General features: G+C 41.7%; 1 protein-coding gene across 4 annotated transcripts in view; it reads left to right on the forward strand.

Annotated features, from left to right (window-relative positions):
* The window catches only part of nlgn1 (neuroligin 1), a 413,423-nt gene that overhangs the window by 102,857 nt on the left and 290,298 nt on the right, over nt 1–20,268 (forward strand). For all 4 annotated transcript variants that reach the window (XM_030433413.1, XM_030433412.1, XM_030433414.1 and 1 more), the window contains exon 2: nt 18,597–19,668. In XM_030433413.1, the coding sequence (XP_030289273.1) occupies nt 19,131–19,668 (538 nt within the window). In that variant the 5' untranslated portion in view covers nt 18,597–19,130. The remainder of the gene's footprint in view (nt 1–18,596; nt 19,669–20,268) is intronic.

Here is a 20,268-nt window from a genome sequence, read left to right on the forward strand (position 1 = left end):
GTCTTTGGGTCATTTCCTAAATTACCAAAATAATTACCTCACATATTTATTGGAAATTTCCCCAACATGACTGATGATCATAGTCTGCCATTTTCTCAGCAGGCACATGATAAATAAGTGGTAATATCTTTAATACTTTGTCAGGAAACATACAAATGGATTCTGCTTAACTTGCTGCTGATCATGCCAGCTCATCTTCTAACTAGATTCTGTCTAACATCCTCTCAGCAGGTCACTGAACTCAAGTGAGCTATTGCAGTGTAATTGTAAGAATTGCTAAAATTGGGGGTAATTTGAACTAAAAATAAAATATATTGCTTGGTAATTACCACCTACTTACCATGAAATATCCAGACCTGTAAAATGAAATATTGCTCACTTTGGAACGGTATTGAACGTGAATGGAAGCTGGTACATTAAAGTGAGTTGTTGCAGCTTAGTTTTTAATAAATGGTGTAGTTGGGGGTGATATGAAATTAATTTTTATTAAACAGGGACCATGCATGTTAACATGGTTCCAATAAAAAAGAATGTAACTGATGTGCTGCACAGAGTCTTTATAGCTATTGCTAATTTTCAACTCTTGTCCCTGGTTGGGCTTTAACATGTAACACAGCTTCCAATGGTCGGTATCATAAAATCACAATGCAATAAAATATAAATACCACACCACATCAATAAACATATAACCTGGCTCAAAGTGCAATAAGCGAAACATGGGTGCAGCTCTGGTTTTCTGAGGTTGTTCCTAAACATATTCAAAGGTTTAGTACAGTTGTCCAGTATTTGTGTTGTGTTGGGTTCAGACCGCGTTGAAAACCGTCTTAAATCTATATAAAAACTGTACGTTTGTGATGCTCAAAGTGTCCATGAGCCAACAGCATCATGCACGCTGGATTATTGAAGCCTGGTAAACTTCCCTTTATGGACACAGCAGTAATTGTACAACTTGTGATGTGAAACTATTTATAGTGGACTTTGTCAGAAGGGTTCATCCTCCCCCCCCCCCCCTTTTGCTGGCTCATCTTTGCCTTCTTCATCCCTCTCTCTCTTTTTCTCCCCTCTAACACACACACACACACACACACACACACACACACACACACGCACACGCACTCATATTCTTAGGCTGACTGGTTCTCTCAGACCAGCGAGAGGTTGAAGCTGGATGGACCTGCAAGCTAAGCACATCCCTCAAATAGTCATAAGCACCTCTTCAATAAATCCCTTCCACAAGCCCTGATGTGTGTGTGTGTGTGTGTGTGTGTGTCACAGACAGAGGTGAGATGAGATGCTTAAAATAGGACAGACAAAGGGGTGGAGGGATGGCCAAAATGCTGTGATGTTGTGAGGATTTATCACACGACGGCGGCGAGCGGAGAGATGGATGGATGGATGATGGGAAGTAGAAGGAGGATATGGATGAGACTGACTAAAGCGCAGGCTGATGGAGTGTTTAGCTGGGTGACTGACTAAGCCATAAGTCTCCCGTGAGCCCTTATGCTCCCTCTCTCTCTCCCTCTTTTTATCTGTTCTATCCCTCTCTCAGCCTCTCTTTAAAATAACACTACGTTCTGTGTGGTGACAAGCCAGGATGAAATGATTGGCCCTTAGTTTTCCCCCGACTGCCCTCTCAGATAATCACTACACCTACTGGCTGCCTCCACATGCTGACTCTACTTTATTAAAGCCCATCTTTCAATACATTATCTTACTGTGGTTAAGTGTCACTGCTTTGATCGGGGTGGGCTTGAAAAACTCAATCGATTCAGCAAAATTTAGATGCTTCCGATCCCAAGCGTTTCTGTTCTGGGATCAGTTTGAGATGGATATCTAAACACTGCTATCTTCGACAGGGACACGGTAGAAAGTAGAGGTCAACCGATTAATCAGCTATTGGCTTTTTCATTAACTACTGTTATTATATCAGCCTCACCAGGATCTTGGTGGAGCTACTTCTCCTCCGCCAATCAGAATATGATGAGGTTATGCAGCGGCAGTCTGAAGACAAGGAGAGGAAAAGTGCTGCTAAGGCGAAACGAACAGAAGTCTTTTGGTTCTGGCAGACATTAACCAGGTCCAGAAACAGAGAGAGAGAGAGAGAGAGAGAGAGAGAGAGTGTAGCTGTTGGCAACGTTTATCACTGTCATTGACCGAACATGATTCATGTCCGTCTGGGCCTCGGTGTGTGTGCTGATGTTTGAGGAGTTCCCTGCATTCTTAGAATAGTGGAATGCTGTTTTCTTTTGCTTTACCACAAAATATTTCTTTGTGTTGTGTCGGTACCAGCGTCAGCAGCCGGTTTAACTACATATTGGATCGGAAATGAAAACCATGAAACCTGACAGGTCTGATATTCACTGTTTTCTTCTCTGTATCTGCTCTGTAGCACCTAAATGTTCCCCAGCCAGCTGATAACTTTGTCAGGTGATCAGTGTTGGCGCAGGTAAAGCAGATGATGTGGCCTTATGCAGCTGGAGAGAAGGTTGGCAACAGTAGTGTTTGTGGGATGGAAGATCACAAAAATGAGCTCGAAAATGAAAAAAAAGGCTGAATGTTCATCACTATGATTGATTCCTTCCATGATTATTGAGTTTATTTGAGCGTGAACGTTCAGTCACGACCTTCAGAATAATAGTTTTGACCAAAGAATCACAAGGCCTTTTATTATCAGTCAGTCATAATCAGTGTTTTTAACATCTCAGCAAACACAGAGCTAACGCTGGTAAAGAGACTAAAAAATGCAGGTTAAAAAGAGTACGTTTGTGGAATATTTTGTCAAATTTGATTAATTATTTATGAAAATAAATATTTATTAGTGCAGCTTTAACACTGTGATAGCCATTAACATTGAATTTTTAACATCTGAGTATCATCACACACCGAAACATCGGGTTTGTGCTGCACTTTTTTAGAATTTCCAAAAAAGGATTATGCCAGAATACTGAGTCCCCGCTGTCCCACATTCAGAAAAAAATCAAAACAAAACTGTTGCACCAATTATATCACAGGACACATCACAAATCTGGAGATTTGTATCTGGTGGAACAGTGTGGTTGCTCAGTAGTTTGTTTGTTAAGAGCCTTTATGCATGTGCATCCCCGTGGGTTTATTTATCTAGACAGGCTACATTAGCATTGTGTGTTAAGTGTGTTTCTGAATATACGATGAGGGGACGCTTTCAACTGACTCCACATGCAACATCTGGCTGCTTGTTACTGAGCTTTGAATCGCGTCTGAGTGGGAATGCATGTGGAGTGTTTATCCTTCATATGTCATAAGTTCAAACTCTGCTAAAGGCTGCTGGTGAACCGTGACTTTTGTGGACTTGCGCAACAGGACTTAATTATAAACCTGAGAGATGCTTTTGTTTCATCGCGTTGCTTCTGCAAATCATTCTGGAAACCATATCTGAAGCCTTTAATGTCACTTATAAGACATTTTGTTTCCCCGCAGTGTTTGCTAACTTGACGTATGTGTTTTATTTTTTAATCCGTTGAAGCAGTATGACACTGATTGAGTTAAGATATCCGATCCTCATCCGAAAGCATTTTTAATGACTGTACTATTACACCAACAGGAAAATACTTTTCGTCTCGAGTGCGTGAAGAGTTGTACAGTAACACTGAATGTACAGAGTTACAGGCTGCGTCAAGTTCAGACATTTGAGAAACGTTCACCTGCAGACACATTTATAATATACTTTCAAGTTGTTTTACCACCATTTTCCATGTTGTGACAGCCTTAAAACAGTTTCAGGCTCAGTTAGATGTTGTAATAGAGACTTTTATGGCATTTCCTAATTATGAGAACATCTCGCTGCTGTTGTTATTGTTGTGAGGACTGGATAATAAAAAATCTATAATTTCATTATAATGATTTAATTGGTGGTTGTTGTTTCACATTTTCTGTTGGGGTTAAGAACACGTGATTTGTTTGACATACAGTACACTGAAGGAAGTGACTGATGATATTGCCCCTTTATAATTCATTTGATCAAAATCTGTTTTGGATAAAGAATTGTTTTGAATTTAAAACCCAATAATCAGAAATCGAATTGAATCGAATGGTGAGAATACCAAAGATTCACTACTTGCATAGATGTCTTCAACACTGGGCACCCTGGGGACACTGGGCACACTGGGCACACTGGTGACACTGGGCACACTGGGGACACTGGTGACATTGGGCACACTGGTGACACTGGACACACTGGTGACACTGGACACACTGGGGACACTGGTGACACTGGGCACACTGGGGACACTGGGCACACTGGGCACACTGGTGACACTGGACACACTGGTGACATTGGGCACACTGGTGACACTGGGCACACTGGGGACACTGGGCACACCGGTGACACTGGGCACACTGGTGACACTGGGGACACTGGTGACATTGGGCACACTGGGGACACTGGGCACACTGGGGACACTGGGCACACTGGGCACACTGGGGACATTGGGCACACTGGGGACATTGGGCACACTGGGGACAATGGGCACACTGGTGACATTGGGCACACTGGTGACATTGGGCACACTGGGGACAATGGGCACACTGGGGACAATGGGCACACTGGGGACACTGGGCACACTGGTGACATTGGGCACACTGGGGACACTGGTGACACTGGGCACACTGGGGACACTGGGCACACTGGGGACACTGGGGACACTGGGCACACTGGTGACATTGGGGACACTGGGCACACTGGGGACACTGGGCACACTGGGGACACTGGGCACATGTCCCCACCACTTTCTAAAATGAACAATTTTGTCCCCTCTCCTTTTAAAAAGTAGCGACTGCATCAGGTAATTTTAACTAACAAATGAGATTGAATTAATGTTGATGCTCCATTATAACATTTTTTCATTACCATAATTTTCTACCCTGACCTCATGTGACCTCCTCATTACATTGCCTTTAATAACACATGCTGAAGACCACTTCACCCAAACCCTTATGTCTACACACTTATGTCTACCTTGCCTCGGTGTAGCAGTAAAAACACGATTTGACTCAACACACTGAAGTTTTAATGAGGCTAAATCTAATTCTTGTTCGTTTGTCTGAAAACAGAAAATGTAGATGTGAATTTGACCGTGTTCCAGCGCGTTCATGATCGCATACAGCAGGAGGAGACGTCGATTTGTGTACTAAGCAGCCTTAAGCTCAAATAGTCCACACACATGTGCAGATCTGCATCACATTTAGCGACACACACACACACACACGTCACTTTAATAGCCGTCACTCAGCGTCAGTAAAATGGCAGCAGAGTGGCTGCAGGCTGCCGTGGCTGATCTGAGCTCATTAGACCAGCGACTCAGACTGAGGGGATTCAGCGGGGATTTGTTACGCCGCTATAGCACTCCTGCCCCCGCCAGGAGGTGAAATTAGGAGAGATGAAGTGAAGGATGAGGGAGAAGGTAAAGAGATGGGGGTCAGGGGAGGAGAGGAGGATAGAATTGGGAGCAGAGTGACGGAAGTGAGCTAAAAGTGAAGAGGAAGAAGGGAGGAGAGAGGAGATGGGGAACGGAAGAAACAAGAGCGACAGGGGGGAAGAGGAGGGTGAACTAACTGTGAGGAGGAGGAGAGGAGGAAATGATGTAAGGAAGTAAAAGTGTGCATGGAAACAAAGATGATAAGGATGGGATAAAACAAGAATAAGAAAAAAAAAACATGAGAAGAGCAGACAGGAAAGAAAGTTGTGAAGAGCTGCTGCGCAGAGGAGGAGAATGGTAAATAACTGGGAAGAGATGGAGGCTGGATGATCTGATTAAAAGTGTTAAAAGTGAGAGGGGAGAGGAGGCGATGTAGGAGTGAGGACGAGAGCAGGAGCTGTGATGGTGTGAAAAGAGAAGATGGAAACTTTATTGATCCCTGCAGGGCGAAGCAGCAACAGAAATGAGTAACAAAACAGAAGAACACAGACGAGAGAGGAAGCATGAACTCACAACTTCAAAACCGCAGAAATGACTGAATGAAAATATTTCCCATAGCAGCGGCAGAAACTGATCAAAAGGTCAGAATTATTCAAATGAATGCCAGTTTGTGTATGCAAGGAGAAATATGGAAGTGTGATAAAAAGGATGGACGATTGAGTGTATATTTAGAGCAGGCAATGAAGACGTGCTGGCATCCACATTAACAGGTCTAAAGAGGGTCGAGCATTTGTACATGTGCGCAAACATATATAATGAGAAGATGAAAATGATGCTGAGGAAGAAAAAAAAAGGAAAAATCAGGATAGAAATGAAGAGGTGCGAGTGAGCGGAGGATGAGAGCGAGAGGACGGGGAGGAAATGGAACGAAGACGCGAGGTGAAGATTGAAGAGGGATTTTCCAGTTGGTTACCCAGTCCCGACCACGTGTGAAATTTGCTCTGAACACCCGGTGGCGTTCAATCACCAGTCAAGTGAAGCAACAAGGAAATTAATGCCAAAGTATAAAGGGAGAAACGGAGAGAGAGAAAGAAAAATAAGTGGAAAAAGACGGAGAAATACATTTGTGACATTTCACAGCAGTATTCTCCTTTGTGTTGTGTATCTGAAGTACTTTTGAGTACCTTGGAAAATGCTCATATAGCAAAAGTCATTGACTGTACACAACACTACATCTATGGGACTAAAAGAAATAATCAGCCAATGAGATGATGTGATTATTTGTATATTTACATTGAGTCTCATGTTTCTGATAACTGTACAGTCGTTTGTGTTTTTTCAGTTTATGTCTGTGAATAGAAAGTGCTGTTAAAACAATTATACTGTATATTTGTCACGACTCAGTGTGTTTCCAAGTGTTAATCCCCAGGACGATTTGTTTTGGTGAATTAGAGGACAGCTGGTGACACGTAGCGCGTTTTATTATACATAACCTATAATTCAATTTGAGACCCTGCGGGGGGTCGACAAGCAATTTTTGCATTGTGAAGCCGGCTCAAATGTTTTATATAAAGGTAAAGCTGGTGCTGCTATTTTCTTTTTTGTGATGATTGATAAATCCTCTGAAGATGCTACACAACCAATGTTGAATTGATCCTCTTAGCAAGTATTTCTCCGTGTTGCCACATAGTTCTATTTTGAATTGGTTTAAGATGTGATACTATGTTTTTTCTGGACAAATGGTAATATTAGTGTAACAATTTGAGTGGAAAATCTTTTAATTTTTGAAGAGTATATTAATTTCACGATCACGTTTGGTCTGCATGATCGTGCTGTGGATACAACACAAAGCCCCTCTTTGCTTAGAGTAACAGTTTGACTTCTGACATGTTTGTTTAATTAGTCAATCCTCAAACTTTCTGTTTGGTTCCAGGTTCATGTAACGCAATAAGACTTTTGGACCCCCATGTAGTTTACACCACTTGAGCTACACAGCTTCTCTGTTGTCCAGTACCTTAATTATATGGCACTTCCTTTTACATTATTTTTCTATGACAAAGTTAAATTTGAAGAATTTGTTAAATACACGACTGCGTGACTAATTGGATTATTGGTGCAATCGAAATGACTCAGTTTGAACACAGCATACTTCTCTGACAGAGGTCAAGTTTCATCTCTAAGTTGCTTCGAATGAGTCTAGAGCAGCAGGAACAAGAACAACAGCTGTGCTCGTAATCACGTTCATCATCACCACATGATTGGCTGATAAGTGGTCAATTCATGAGTAATAAGACACATGGTACAGTTATACCAACTACCGATGTCTATACGTATGTAATCGTACATTATGGCACATTATATGGCATTATTAATCATAGAAATCTCAGAGGACAAAATTACTCTACTATTACATGAGCAATCATGTGTCTGGAAGTGGTGGTAGTGAGCAGCATGTTCGTGCTGCTGACGTCAACCTCAGTCGACGGAGAGGCTCCAGCAGTTGTAGCTGGAATAGGAGTAGTTCTGAGTTCAGATGAGTGAATTCTGTGCAGTTATATCCTGTATCGCTAAGTTGTATTGATCCTACTTGTAAAAATGACCAGAAAATGGTGACGTCTTTTTTCTGGCTCCAGCACTTGAAGGTGGCCCCTTCTTTACCCTGTCTGAGGGGCTCTTAGCAGTCAAGCTAGGGGGAAAGAGCTGTCATTAAGATATTGGTATTGCCAGAAAGATATGGTAGAGTTTAAAGGCTCATCATCACAGAACAGAACAGTGAATTTTTTCTAAATGTGCCACAAAATCTTCTACTCCAGGGAAACACAGCTGTTAATTCTGCTGTTTATTTGTGGGTGTTTCTTCATTGGGCAATAAACTGGCCAACTGTGGCTCATAACATTTGAAAGGATGACTCTGTCTTTTCTCTGTTTCTTGACTTTGTTAAGACAAGGTCCTCATTTGATGGCGATTTCCTTGTTGCGTCACAATGAGAGAGACAAGAATTAAAGAAAGAGGGCAGTGAGACGAGAGCAGATGGTAAAGAATTTAATGATACAAAGAGAAATACCAAAGACAAAACAAAGAAAGAGCAGTCGTGGTAAAAGCAGAACAATTTCGAAGCAAAGATACAGTATGATTGTGAATTATATAAAAAAACAAATCCACATATAGACCCACAAGGGACAGTGGTATTGGTCTGCTGTCCAACACAATTATTGTCTAAGTTTAGTTTATTTGAAAACAGGGACAGTGCACATTAATAACATTACTGTAAATGCGCCAGAATTAGCCAAGAGGCTATTTTTCATCTGTAGTCCCTAGACAGATGTTAAAGTCACCCTAAAAACAGAACAGAATATAGAATTGTCTAAGTTATTGTTTTGTACGACCCTGACCACGACAGGAAACACAATCTACAGTGTGTAAATTGTACAGGTTTATTTTGTCATGCACAGGAATATTCTCAGTTACTTTTAGTATTGGGAAATTGTCCACTTTCCTCCATGTTTCGCTTCTATTTAGCGAGGACTGTAATTCTTAATTTAAAACAGACGACAGAATGGGCCAAACAACAAGTAATCCAGATGATTGGTGGGAATTAGAGCTCTGTGAAGACAGCTGGCTCTTACAACTCTGTTCCTGTCTAAGAGATATTCAAAATAATGGGTTTGTCATTTTATTTTTCTTACCAAACTACCATGTTTTTCTGACAGATAATCACAAGGATAATATCAGAGTTAGATTTGGATCAGACTCAAACTTCAAGACATCTTACCAATGGAATTTAATTCAGCATACTTTTAGGTTCAGCAGCACTTGATTACTGTTTTCTGCAAGACTAATTCATGTCAATGATCTACACTGTAAACATTGTACCAGGTGACGCCCTATAGATGACTTTGAATATAGCATCAGTATGAAATGAGTTGTGTAAATAGAGTTTCTTTGCTTTGAATGCAATTGTAGCAACACTTAATATTCTCAGTTAATTTCAACTCATTCTCACTCCTAAGACATCAAATATGACAGCCTGTTCAGTGGTCCTATGTTTCTGAGTTTGACTTTGTAGTTACGCCCATCTGCATTTGTGTAAAGTCCGGGTTTTTGTGGCGGCTGTGTTGGTTGAATGGGTCGTACACCGGACTGGAGAATAGGGTTTGCATCAAGAGTGAGTCACTGATGACATCTCAGCTCCATTTGTAAAGAGCAGCTCAGAGAATTGGATCATTTTGCAAATATGACATAACTTTTTGAGATGTTGCTCATCAGTTGATGATCCTGTGCCTCCAAGCCGCTAATGGGCCAATCAGCATGCAACATAGGGTTTCAAGGTTTGACAAAATCAAATCCAGGTTATATATGATAATGAGTGGACCAGATGAATGGTTACCTCTCGGTGTACACTGTGACGGAGTTTCAGAGTTTTTTTTCCTGCGTGCTTACAAACGACCGGTATCTGACTCGTTGCCTGGTTTATGTTCCTCTCAGCAGTTCATGTGTCTGTGATGACAGAGAGCAGCATGTCATTTTCTTTCTTTTCCAGCCTCGCAGTAAACACTTTTATGGACTCATTAACAAAACCGCGGAACAATCAATGAAAACAGCTTCCTTTTCAGTGCTCTCGCTGCCTCTCTCTCTGGTTGTTGTCGGTCCACTATTATTCTATGAGCTCTGACTCCCTGTTTTGCATTTATTTGTGTACATATCAGTTTTTGTGTGCCGTTGTCAATAGGTGGCAATTTGTTTCGAAATATAGTGGTGGGGAGGACGGGTAGGAGGCTTTTCTGTCTGCCAGTAGGGCTGTTTGGGGGCCAGGAGGATGGCGGAATTGACTGTCAGCTTCATCACCATGTGTGTTTTGACTGGAGAGAGGCACTGCGTCTGGGATTACTTAGTCTGACTCAACAGATGTTTCACGGGGAAAAAATGGGGGTTTCTACTCTGTTTCTGAGCCGGCAGATGGGAAACTCAAATTGTTTGCTCTCGTAATGCTTCACCTTCACTCCCACGTTGTTGCCACTCGACCGGCTGCCGCCTGCATCCCATAAGGCCTCCGAGGAAATAAGACTAGCAGACTGCAGAAAAAAAAGACCACCTGAGTAAGACGTTAACTGCCAATATTCACTCTTTATTACGTATAACATGAGAGGGAATCTTGTCCATCTTCATCTGGTCCAACTGTTTGAGAAATAGAAAAAAATACACCATTATTTACAAGGCATGCACATCAAGATGCTGGCAAGCTCTATGATGGCAGCTGTGGTTAATCATCCAAACTACCCTGAGTAATAAACATCTGATAACATGCGCATAGGAAAAGTGTAAGCAGGAACAACAGAAATACAGAGCCATATATGAAAATATTAAATATACATCTTGTATATTAAATTGATACATGCATATCAAATTCATCCTCTCATCAAACAAGAGGCAAAGTGCCTGACATTTTCACACATATTGAAGTCAGATATGAAAGAAGACACACTAATTGTATAATCATATCCTGTACATTCAGCCCTTGTATATTTAAGTCTTTGTAAGTCTTTGTTGGTTCGTCTGTACCCCCGTGTAATCTGTGTTCTTCAACACTTTAACCAAGTGAGAAGCAGTGATAAAAACATCAATCTCTTCAAAAAATACCTACAACTGAAATTGTGAGTTGGTGTGTTTTTCTCAATATACAAAGCAGATTGAAAGAACAGGGTTTCCTTGCATTTGAATAATGCTAGAAGAAACATATTGGATATTTACCAGAGTTTAGCCCATTAGGATGTGAAGCATGTTCGCGTGAATATTGGTGTATTGAAGGGACAGTAATATTCCTTTTAATATACAGAGAAAGAGGGTTTATTCCGTTGGTTTCCTCATTTCACCTGATCCGAGGGGACCATTTAGCATGCTTCGGTTTGCTAAAAGTAAAAGAGGTTTAGTAGGCAATTCTTTTGTGTCCCTGAACAAATAAGGGAAACTGCTGACTTTTTTGAAGGCGGTCGACGAAGCAGTTTATCCTCTGGCATCAACATGGCAGCTAACATGATTTTACACAATGGATATGGATTGTATAAGGCTCTCATATGCGCACAGAAAGAAAATAATTAAATCACTTGAACACATTTTTAATGTACTTTTTTTTTTACATGTTACTAGTGTGGATGACACAAATATATATTTTCAACTTATTAGATTTTTCTGTTTTACACAAAAGTGAAGATGCACATCTAGATTTGGTGAGGATGGTTGTGTGTGTGTGTGTGTGTGTGTGTGTGTGTCTGTCTGTCTGTGTGTGTCCTCTTGGCAATTTCTTTAAAAGAACACATTTGAAATAACATTATGGTAAACAACCTTAAACGTAGCTGTTCTATTCTATTTAAGTTTTTTTTTAGAATGACCAGAAACAGAGGTCCCCTCTTAGATGGTGGTGGCATTGAGTGCCCTGTTGGCACTATTGACATGTATGCGTGTGTAAGTGTGTGTGTTTTCATGACAACAGCCCTATACAGTTGTATAATAACCAATAATAATAACCAATCAAACTCTTACATTCTCTTGATAACATGTATATTCATTTGATTTATTGAACATTTAAGTAACAGATGTTGAACAAAGAGGGACAGACAAAGCTGAGCGATGATGCTGTGAAGGCAGACTTTCTGACAGTCTTTTTTTTCACTATAAAGAACATTAACTGGAGTACAAGTGACATATTGGTCTCATCTAAGCATCACTTCCAGACACATACGTTTAATATAAAGTTTTAGTTTTACTGTGTCACAGATTTCCATCAGACCTTAAAACAGCTTTCGTTTCCTGCTGTATGTTAGTTTTGAACCATTTCTTTATCACACCCCTCCTTTCTCTCTTGCCTCTATCAAATTAATTACTAAGAAAAGTGTAAAAAATTAGAATAACAAGTGCAGTTTACTCAAGTACTGTACTTCAGTACAATTTTGAGGTACCTCAATTCAGTATTTCCATTATCTGCTACTCTGTGCCCCCTTTGTTTTAACTTTAGTTACCACTGTAGTTACTTTGCAGATTTTGATTATTAAGTTTTGAATGGCTATTATGTATGATATGTTATGGGTGGGACATTGAGCGAGAGCACAAAGTGTGGACTAGATACAGAGTTAGGATGCTGTGCCAGAGCCAAAGTAGTGTGTTTTTGGATTAACTGATTTTTGGCCGATTGGACACAAAAAGCCAAAACCTGCTGAATATCAGCCCTGAGATCCAGCCGGGCCAATAATCTGCCTATCCCTACTGCCCAGTACATTTACTTCCTGTGGAGGTTGATGGAAGTGTGATGAGACACGTCACTTTTTTGCAACCTGTGCAGGTGGATGTGCTCACTTACTCAGCTCCATTAACGCGTACGCCGTTCCCAAATTTCCCTGCGTGTGGGTCTCAGTGGGTATCGAGAAGCTTTTTTTTTTCGACGGCGGTAAACAGCTGCACTTAAAGCAGGAAGCATTACAAGAACGTGCCGCTGTTCCCAACAACGGTAAACAAGGGTGAAAGCAGAGCGGCGGTGTTAGAGAGAGGGAGGACAAATAAGTTTAGGTTGACTCAAACAAACCTTGTGTGACAACAGTCTCAATGCGTCTATGTGTGTTGTCACACCTGTGTGTCCCTGCTGAGTGCAGCTGGGATGTTGAAACATCAAAAAATCCTTTTCTCTATTTCGGTAACACAGTTCTGTTATTTGAGCGCTGAGATATGGTGAAATAATTTGTACTGCCGGTGTAGTATCTGTCAAGCAAAATGATTGGTTGTCTCTATATTTCAAGCTGCAGTGAAAGTTCTGAACTACTCCGTTACTATACGGTCTGACGGCGCAGCCGCGTTCCTCATTAAAACCTCCACTCCCCTGGCTTCAAACAGAAATAGAACACATGATCGTCGCTATTGAATTTAGGTCTTCACTCACAAATATAGCAGGCAGATTTGGGCACGCAAATAGACCAACCCAACACGGCAAGACGGAGGAGGAATCAGTCAGTGAAGTTGGGGAATGAGAGGACACGCTTGTACAGAAAAGTACAACTGGGTGGATGATGAGGACGAGAGCTGAGTTTGAGGAGTGGGATGATACGCGAGCAAACTGGTGTCAGAATGAGGCTCTGACTTCATTAGAAAAAGAGCAAACATGGCACATAGTGATGCAATTGTTTATCGTGCCTGACTGAAACAATAAAATGTTCGTGTTTCATCATGTTCTAATTTACATCTTAACCATTGTAATATACTTGATCCTATGCAACATGAGGCACTAACACTCTCAGTCAATAAGACGGTAACTTCAGACCACAAAGCTCAACAAACATTTATGCTAACACTTTATTTTACAGGTCCTGGTTAGAAGGTAGTGATATAATATATAATAAAATATTATATTGTAATCTGTAATTTCTAAGAAGTTTCAAACTTTTATTATCAACAAGAACTTGGTATTTTCTCAAATACATTTTCAGGACTTACAACTTGTATCTGCACAACTTCTGCAGGTCATTTAATTAACTAAGGTACATATTTTAATCATTCACTGTACATTCTCAGCAATTGTGCAATCAGTCTCTCTCACACACTCTCTCTCTCTCACTCACACACACACACACACACACACACACACACACACACAGTATTTTTATATTACATAGTTATTTATACTTAAATTATAACGTTTTTCCTGTTAATTTGTTATGCATTTATGGAAATGCATTAAGAAATGACCAGCCGTTTATTAATTGCCTGTTGGAAAATAGTAGACTATAATTATCAAAGCACATGGAGGTAATTTCAATACATTTTCAATACATTATTGTGGTAATTTAAGAGGCAGTTTCAAAGACATTTCTAAATTTGTAACGTGGTAATTACCACCTACTTAGCATGACATTTCCAGACCTGTAAAATTAAGCACTAACGCACATTGCAATGAGCACATGCTGATAATCAAGGTTTACACAGATGAGAATATGGGTGATCATCTGGATTTTAATGGCTGGCCAGTAAAAAAAAAGAAACTGTTAATAGCTGTGGTTTCCAAGAAGTGGGTGGACCTGAGGATGAGTAGAAGAGTTTTTATTTTTCCATATTTAATTCCTAACGTTTCAGCAGAAAATGGGGAAGAAGAAGACACATAAAATCACCATATTAAAGAGCCTGTTGAATGTGCAATTATGCTGCAGCTGAGATTGGTGACATGATTGCTCTTTTGTGCTGCTTGTCATGGTAACGCAGGCTTTCCGGCTCATGAGTTTGCTGTTGCACAGCAATCAAACTTTGTGACTGCCAGGGCGAATGAAGGAAACATTCCCAGTGTAAAGCGAGCTCGAACAAATGCTGATTACAGTTGGGCAATAGAATGTAATTTTTAAACCCACACCAAGCAGATACCAACACTTTAATGACATACTTTTAATTAACATGAACAAGGAAGAGCCGCCTTGTTTAACCAAGAATCATGCAGCAGTATTCTTCAAGTAATTATTTCACTGGGCATCTCATGTTGAAAATCTTTGCAACTCATGTATTAAAAGTAATTCAGTTCCACAACACATCAACCTGTAGAGACTATAGCATTACTGAAACGTATTTATGCTAATGTGTAGGCATACACAGGACTTGGTTAAGAGTAAAGCAAGTCTGTGGTCTTGGTTTAAAAGGACAGTTCATCCAAAAAATAAAAATTCAGTCGTTATACTCTCTGCCATGCCGATGCAAAGTCCGCTGAAGTTTTGTACTCCTCCAAACATTTCTGGCGCTTCACAGCAAAACAGTGTTTCAGCATTCTACTAAACAACTGAGGTCGCTAGGGACTGAAGAGGAGGAAAGATAAAATGGCTTCATGCTGCTCATCCTGTGTATTCCAAGTCTTTGGGAGCCCCAAGATCCCAAATTGATTTGAAAAGACGTCATGTACAGCCTCGAGTTGGGCATCCACTTCAGACAGGCTGGCTGCTTTCAGCTTAGCAGCTACTGAGAAGTTTTTGGCTTAAAAAAGAATTTGTACGTAACATTTTTTCAAAAACAGTTTGGCTTCCAGAGACTTGGATTACTCTGGACAAGCTGCAGGGAGACATTTTATTTGCAGTTGTTGTTTTTTTTAAAAAAAAAACTTTTTTTCAAACCAGTCCATTTACTTCAGCTGTTTAGGAGAAATCTTTAGGGGAAATGCTGTTTTGCTGTGAAGCTCCAGAAATGCATCTCGGGTTATGGAACACATTTTAGATTGTGGGTGAAGTGTTCCTTTAATACATTTGTAGTGTAGGTTTGTAGTGTAAAGCTTGATAAATCATGTGTTTATCTTTTAATGGAAACCACAATCTTTTCCAAACCTGAAACCAAAGTGCTTTTGTTGCTCAAATCTAACAACACGTGGGAGTCAGCTGGCCACCCTGACGCCTCCATGCCAAAGAAAACACAAATGTAGCAGTTACTAAAATGATGCTCCTGAATCTTTTAATCATCTGGATTGATATGAGTCAGGTGTCTATGAGGATGAATGACTGAATCAAACTGGAAAAGGCTTTGAAATTCCCTAAGAACACCAGGCTTGTTGACAAAAATATGATCCGAACACTAAATATTGTGCAATTAGACCCTCTACGGACACCAATCAGTCGCCTTGAACTTCTCGGTGTGTGTGTGTGTGTGTGTGTGTGTGTGTGTGTGCATGTGTGTTTGTGTGTGCACTGACAGATACATGACCTCATATCTTAGTTCCAGGTTCCAACATCCCTCTGTTGCTTATCATGTTCCTGTAATTACCTCCAGTTTGCTTGTGGATCATGCTAAATTACCCATGATCAAACACTGTCTCTCTATCACACACACACACACACACACACGCAAACAACAGTGTGTGTTTCACACTCTGCAGTTTGATCTATATCTCCTCCTGTCTTTGTTCCCCTTTTCTTCCCATTATGGTTCAGCTGCTGCTCATGTTGTAAATGTCTGTACGTCGTGTTCTTTCATACCTGCCTGCCACTCATTTTCTGCATTTCTACCTGGGATGCGTGTGTGTGTGTGTGTGTGTGTACAGGCTGTGTGTCTTGCCTAAAGCGTGCGTGTGTGCACATATTTCCATGTGTGTGTGTGTGTGTGTGTAATCACGTCATATCTCCCTTAAGGCGTCTCGGCTCGTTGAGGTGTTTGCGTGTGAAAATAGTGTATTTTTGTCAGCCGACCAGACAGCTTGTCATGTCAGTGTGTGTGTGTGTGTGTGTGTGTGCAGCTAAATAGGATTTCCTCAGTGTATGAAATCTGAAGGTGAGCTCATCCAGGTGGAACATTGACTCCGAAGCTGTGTGGAAAAAAAAAAAAAATACATCCCATCATGTTCCTTAACACACATGCACACACACATACACACACTTACATAGACAACAAACACACAACAGCGTATAGATTTTGTACTGAAAATCCTTTCGTCCTGGTTCTGTACAGCGAGAGATTAATTTGGATTTATTTTAGTCAGTTTGCTTCTTTTTTTTCCCCCCGTCTAACCTCACTCTGTATATTTTATGTTTTATTATTGTATTGCATTTAGTTCCCTGTGCATTGAAACAGACATGCCGTGCACAAATGGTGACTTATTGAAATAAAAAATAAAATAGATTAGTAGTGAGCGTGGAGCCTTGAATGGGAGGAAAAAAAGCCTAAAAAAGATTTGGATTAGGATTATCATCATTTGAAAAAGTAGTAATCGTGGTAATGTAGCTACAATCTGCTGATCTCGGGGCATTGTTGTGAAAAACAGCTATTTTTTGAGAGTCGATGTACGACACTGAGACATAGGACAGTGGAATGTCTTGACGTGTAGATGCAGCCAGTGTGTCGGGTGGCACTGACAATGAAAGACGTGGGAGATTTGATATCACACATGAGTGTTTCCCTGAACACTTCTGGCAACTGCAAAAATGTAATTAGGCACAACAACTGCACAAATGAAACACCAAACTCTCCTCCTGACATTCAGTTGAAAGCAATAACGAGGCCCACATATGTTACATTTTGAGATTGAAGTGTGTTGTGTGTGTTGCGTAACTGAACTTGTGTCTGTACAGGAGACCAGAGAAAGATGATTCAAAAGTCTCTTTATGTTCTGCTTTCAGAACTTTTCCAGCTGCTTACTGAATCTCTTTAGTTTCTCTCCTGCGTCCCTCTTCGCACTCTCAGATGTCTGCTTTATTTTATTGCATTATCATCCTTTCAGCTATTTCAGGAGTCGTGTAGATTTACTGCTTGGGAAAATGCAACATTTCATCCTCTTGCTTCAGAATTAAAGCATTTGAATGCCTAAGTAATGGGGGGTTTTCATTGTGGAATAAAAAGAATATGAAGTTGGCTTGTGAAACTGAATACTGCGGGGAGGAAGAGTATTTATACCATATATCATATCATCAATTAAAGACACACCTTCAAGCAGGTAGCCATGTTGCACTAGAAACGCGAACCCCTGCCACGCTGGGCTGATGTGCTGAGTCATTGGATGGTTAAAGTCCTTAAAGCTAAAGCTAAAGGTTAAAGCTAAGTTGCTGTTTTGCTGTCTACAGCATTTGTGCATGGCAGATAGCATGGGTGAGGATGTAGTTAAGGGAAAGTGGTCACAATAAAGGGGAACCGTAATTGCAGGTTTGTTGCAGGGCACAAAGTCCAGCCTCCTGTGTGACAGTCTGACCTGTTACACATGCATCCACCACCTTCACCTCCACACTTTGACTTTCTGCTCTGCTACACCTCTCCCATTGGCACTGAGCCTTGGCATTTAAAAACTGTCAAGATATCCACTTTTATTCTGAACGCCTGTGTCTAATACAGTCCTTCTTATTGCTACTGGCAGTGCGCAATCAAGTCTACGACTCTGTCCAAAAAAAGATCCCCACTTTCTAGCCTGACTCTGGAGGGCAGTCTGCATTAAGTGCAGGATGTAAAGTTAAACTGTAGGACAAACCTGTCACACTCCACCATAACAACGAAACATCTGCCACCATGAATACTGATGGGACCCTCATTTTTTAAGCTGTTGAGTAATATTACCTGCTTTCACGTGCCACAAATACATATCACGTTTCTGTTTAACTGATTGATGTGTGCGAGATCAATTGTCGATCTTTTCGTGGGCTGCAAAAATAAAGACTCCTGAGTATCCTTACTTCTCTTTGTGTGAATGCTGATCGTTGCTGTGTTTCTGTGTTGCAGGGGACAGACTTCGGACTGGACCAACCTCCTCCAAGTGTAACAACCACAACAGCTGCATCGCTAGTCCTGCTCCCACTGCTGTTCATGGCGGTCAGCTCGCCTCAAAATGATGGAAATCGTCATCACTGACTGGCTGGTCTACCTTGTGAAAGGTGGAGCTTAAAGATGGCATCTTCACCGTCGTCTTCATCGCAGTTGTTGTTCAAAGGACCTTTTTGAGGAATATTTTCCATATTGTGAGGAATAATTCTCTCTAATTTCCCCTTCAACGAGGCAGAGGAAATCGATGGCTGCTACATTTCCGCTGGATGGTTTGCACTGCCTGGATTTTCAAAAGGATCAGTAACAACCACCACTCCGTCTGCTCCGGAGTTACCCTCTCGCTCATGCCTGTGAGTGAATGTGATTTTAGTGTGATTGTGTGGTTGTGTTTGCATCTGCATGGCGTAAGTGAGAGCTGAAACATAAGGATTTTTTTTTACTCTGAACGGACAAGAGAGGACGCAAAGAAGTAGAAAACAAGGAGTAGCAGCTATGTCCCAGTGGAGGCACCATTCGAGGACTGGGTGTCGACTACTTCAGACTGCCAAGAGTGGGAGCAGGATGATAGGATACGTAGGGCTTGAAGGTTCCTTAAGCGCCAGCCGGTGGGTGTCCTCTCTAATATGGCTGGGGCTGCTACTGCTGCAGGCGTCTCCAGCTGCCGTGTCTGCTGAGAAACTGGATGAGAACGACCCGGTGGTCACCACCGCCTACGGCAAGCTGCGCGGCGTGAAGAAGGAGCTCAACAACGAGATCCTGGGTCCCGTGGTGCAGTTTCTGGGCGTCCCCTACGCCAGTCCGCCCACTGGCGAGCGCCGCTTTCAACCACCGGAGCCGCCGACGTCGTGGCCGGAGATCCGCAACGCCACACACTTTGCCCCGGTTTGCCCTCAGAGCATCGTGGAGGGCCGTCTGCCGGATGTGATGCTGCCAGTGTGGTTCACCAACAGCATTGATATTGTGTCCACATACGTCCAGGACCAGAGCGAGGACTGCCTCTATCTTAACATCTACGTCCCCACTGAGGATGGTGAGTTAGCCTGTGGGCTCAGGGGCAGGATGACTGTGGGGACAGTGGGGGGTGGGGGTGGGGCGGGTATTTAACCCACAACCTTCTGTTGGAGAGAAGAGTGTGTTTGTTCGGGGTGTGTTTTATTTGTGTGAGGGTGCATTTCTGTCTCTGTCTATGTCTATGTCTGTCTCTGTCTGTCTGTCAGTTTGTCTGTCTGTCAGTAGAGGGAAAGCATGACATTGTGCATGTTTAATGTGCATGACACTGCTTATACTACATGAGTGTGTGAGAGTGGTTTTATGAAAGAGAGAGAGAACGGTATGCATGCGTGTGTGTGGGTGTGTATGGCATCTATTGAGGCCAACTGATCCTTTCATTGAACCCCACCTCCTCCTTCCTCTTCCTCTTCCTCCTCCTCCTGCCTGTTGATCCTCTAACTCCTTCCTGTCGTATCCCCTGCTCCTCTCTCTGCTTTCCACTCCCCTCCCTCATGTCTGTAGCTCATCATAGCCTATTGTGCTCCGCTACAATGGCTACAGTTCATTAAACAAGACAGTCGTTGTCAAGATCATCACCGATTGATTTGGCTTACTGGCTGAATGACTGGCTGGCCGACTG

This window comes from Sparus aurata, chromosome 11 (genome assembly GCF_900880675.1).
Source record: "Sparus aurata chromosome 11, fSpaAur1.1, whole genome shotgun sequence".
Classification (NCBI taxonomy): domain Eukaryota; kingdom Metazoa; phylum Chordata; class Actinopteri; order Spariformes; family Sparidae; genus Sparus; species Sparus aurata.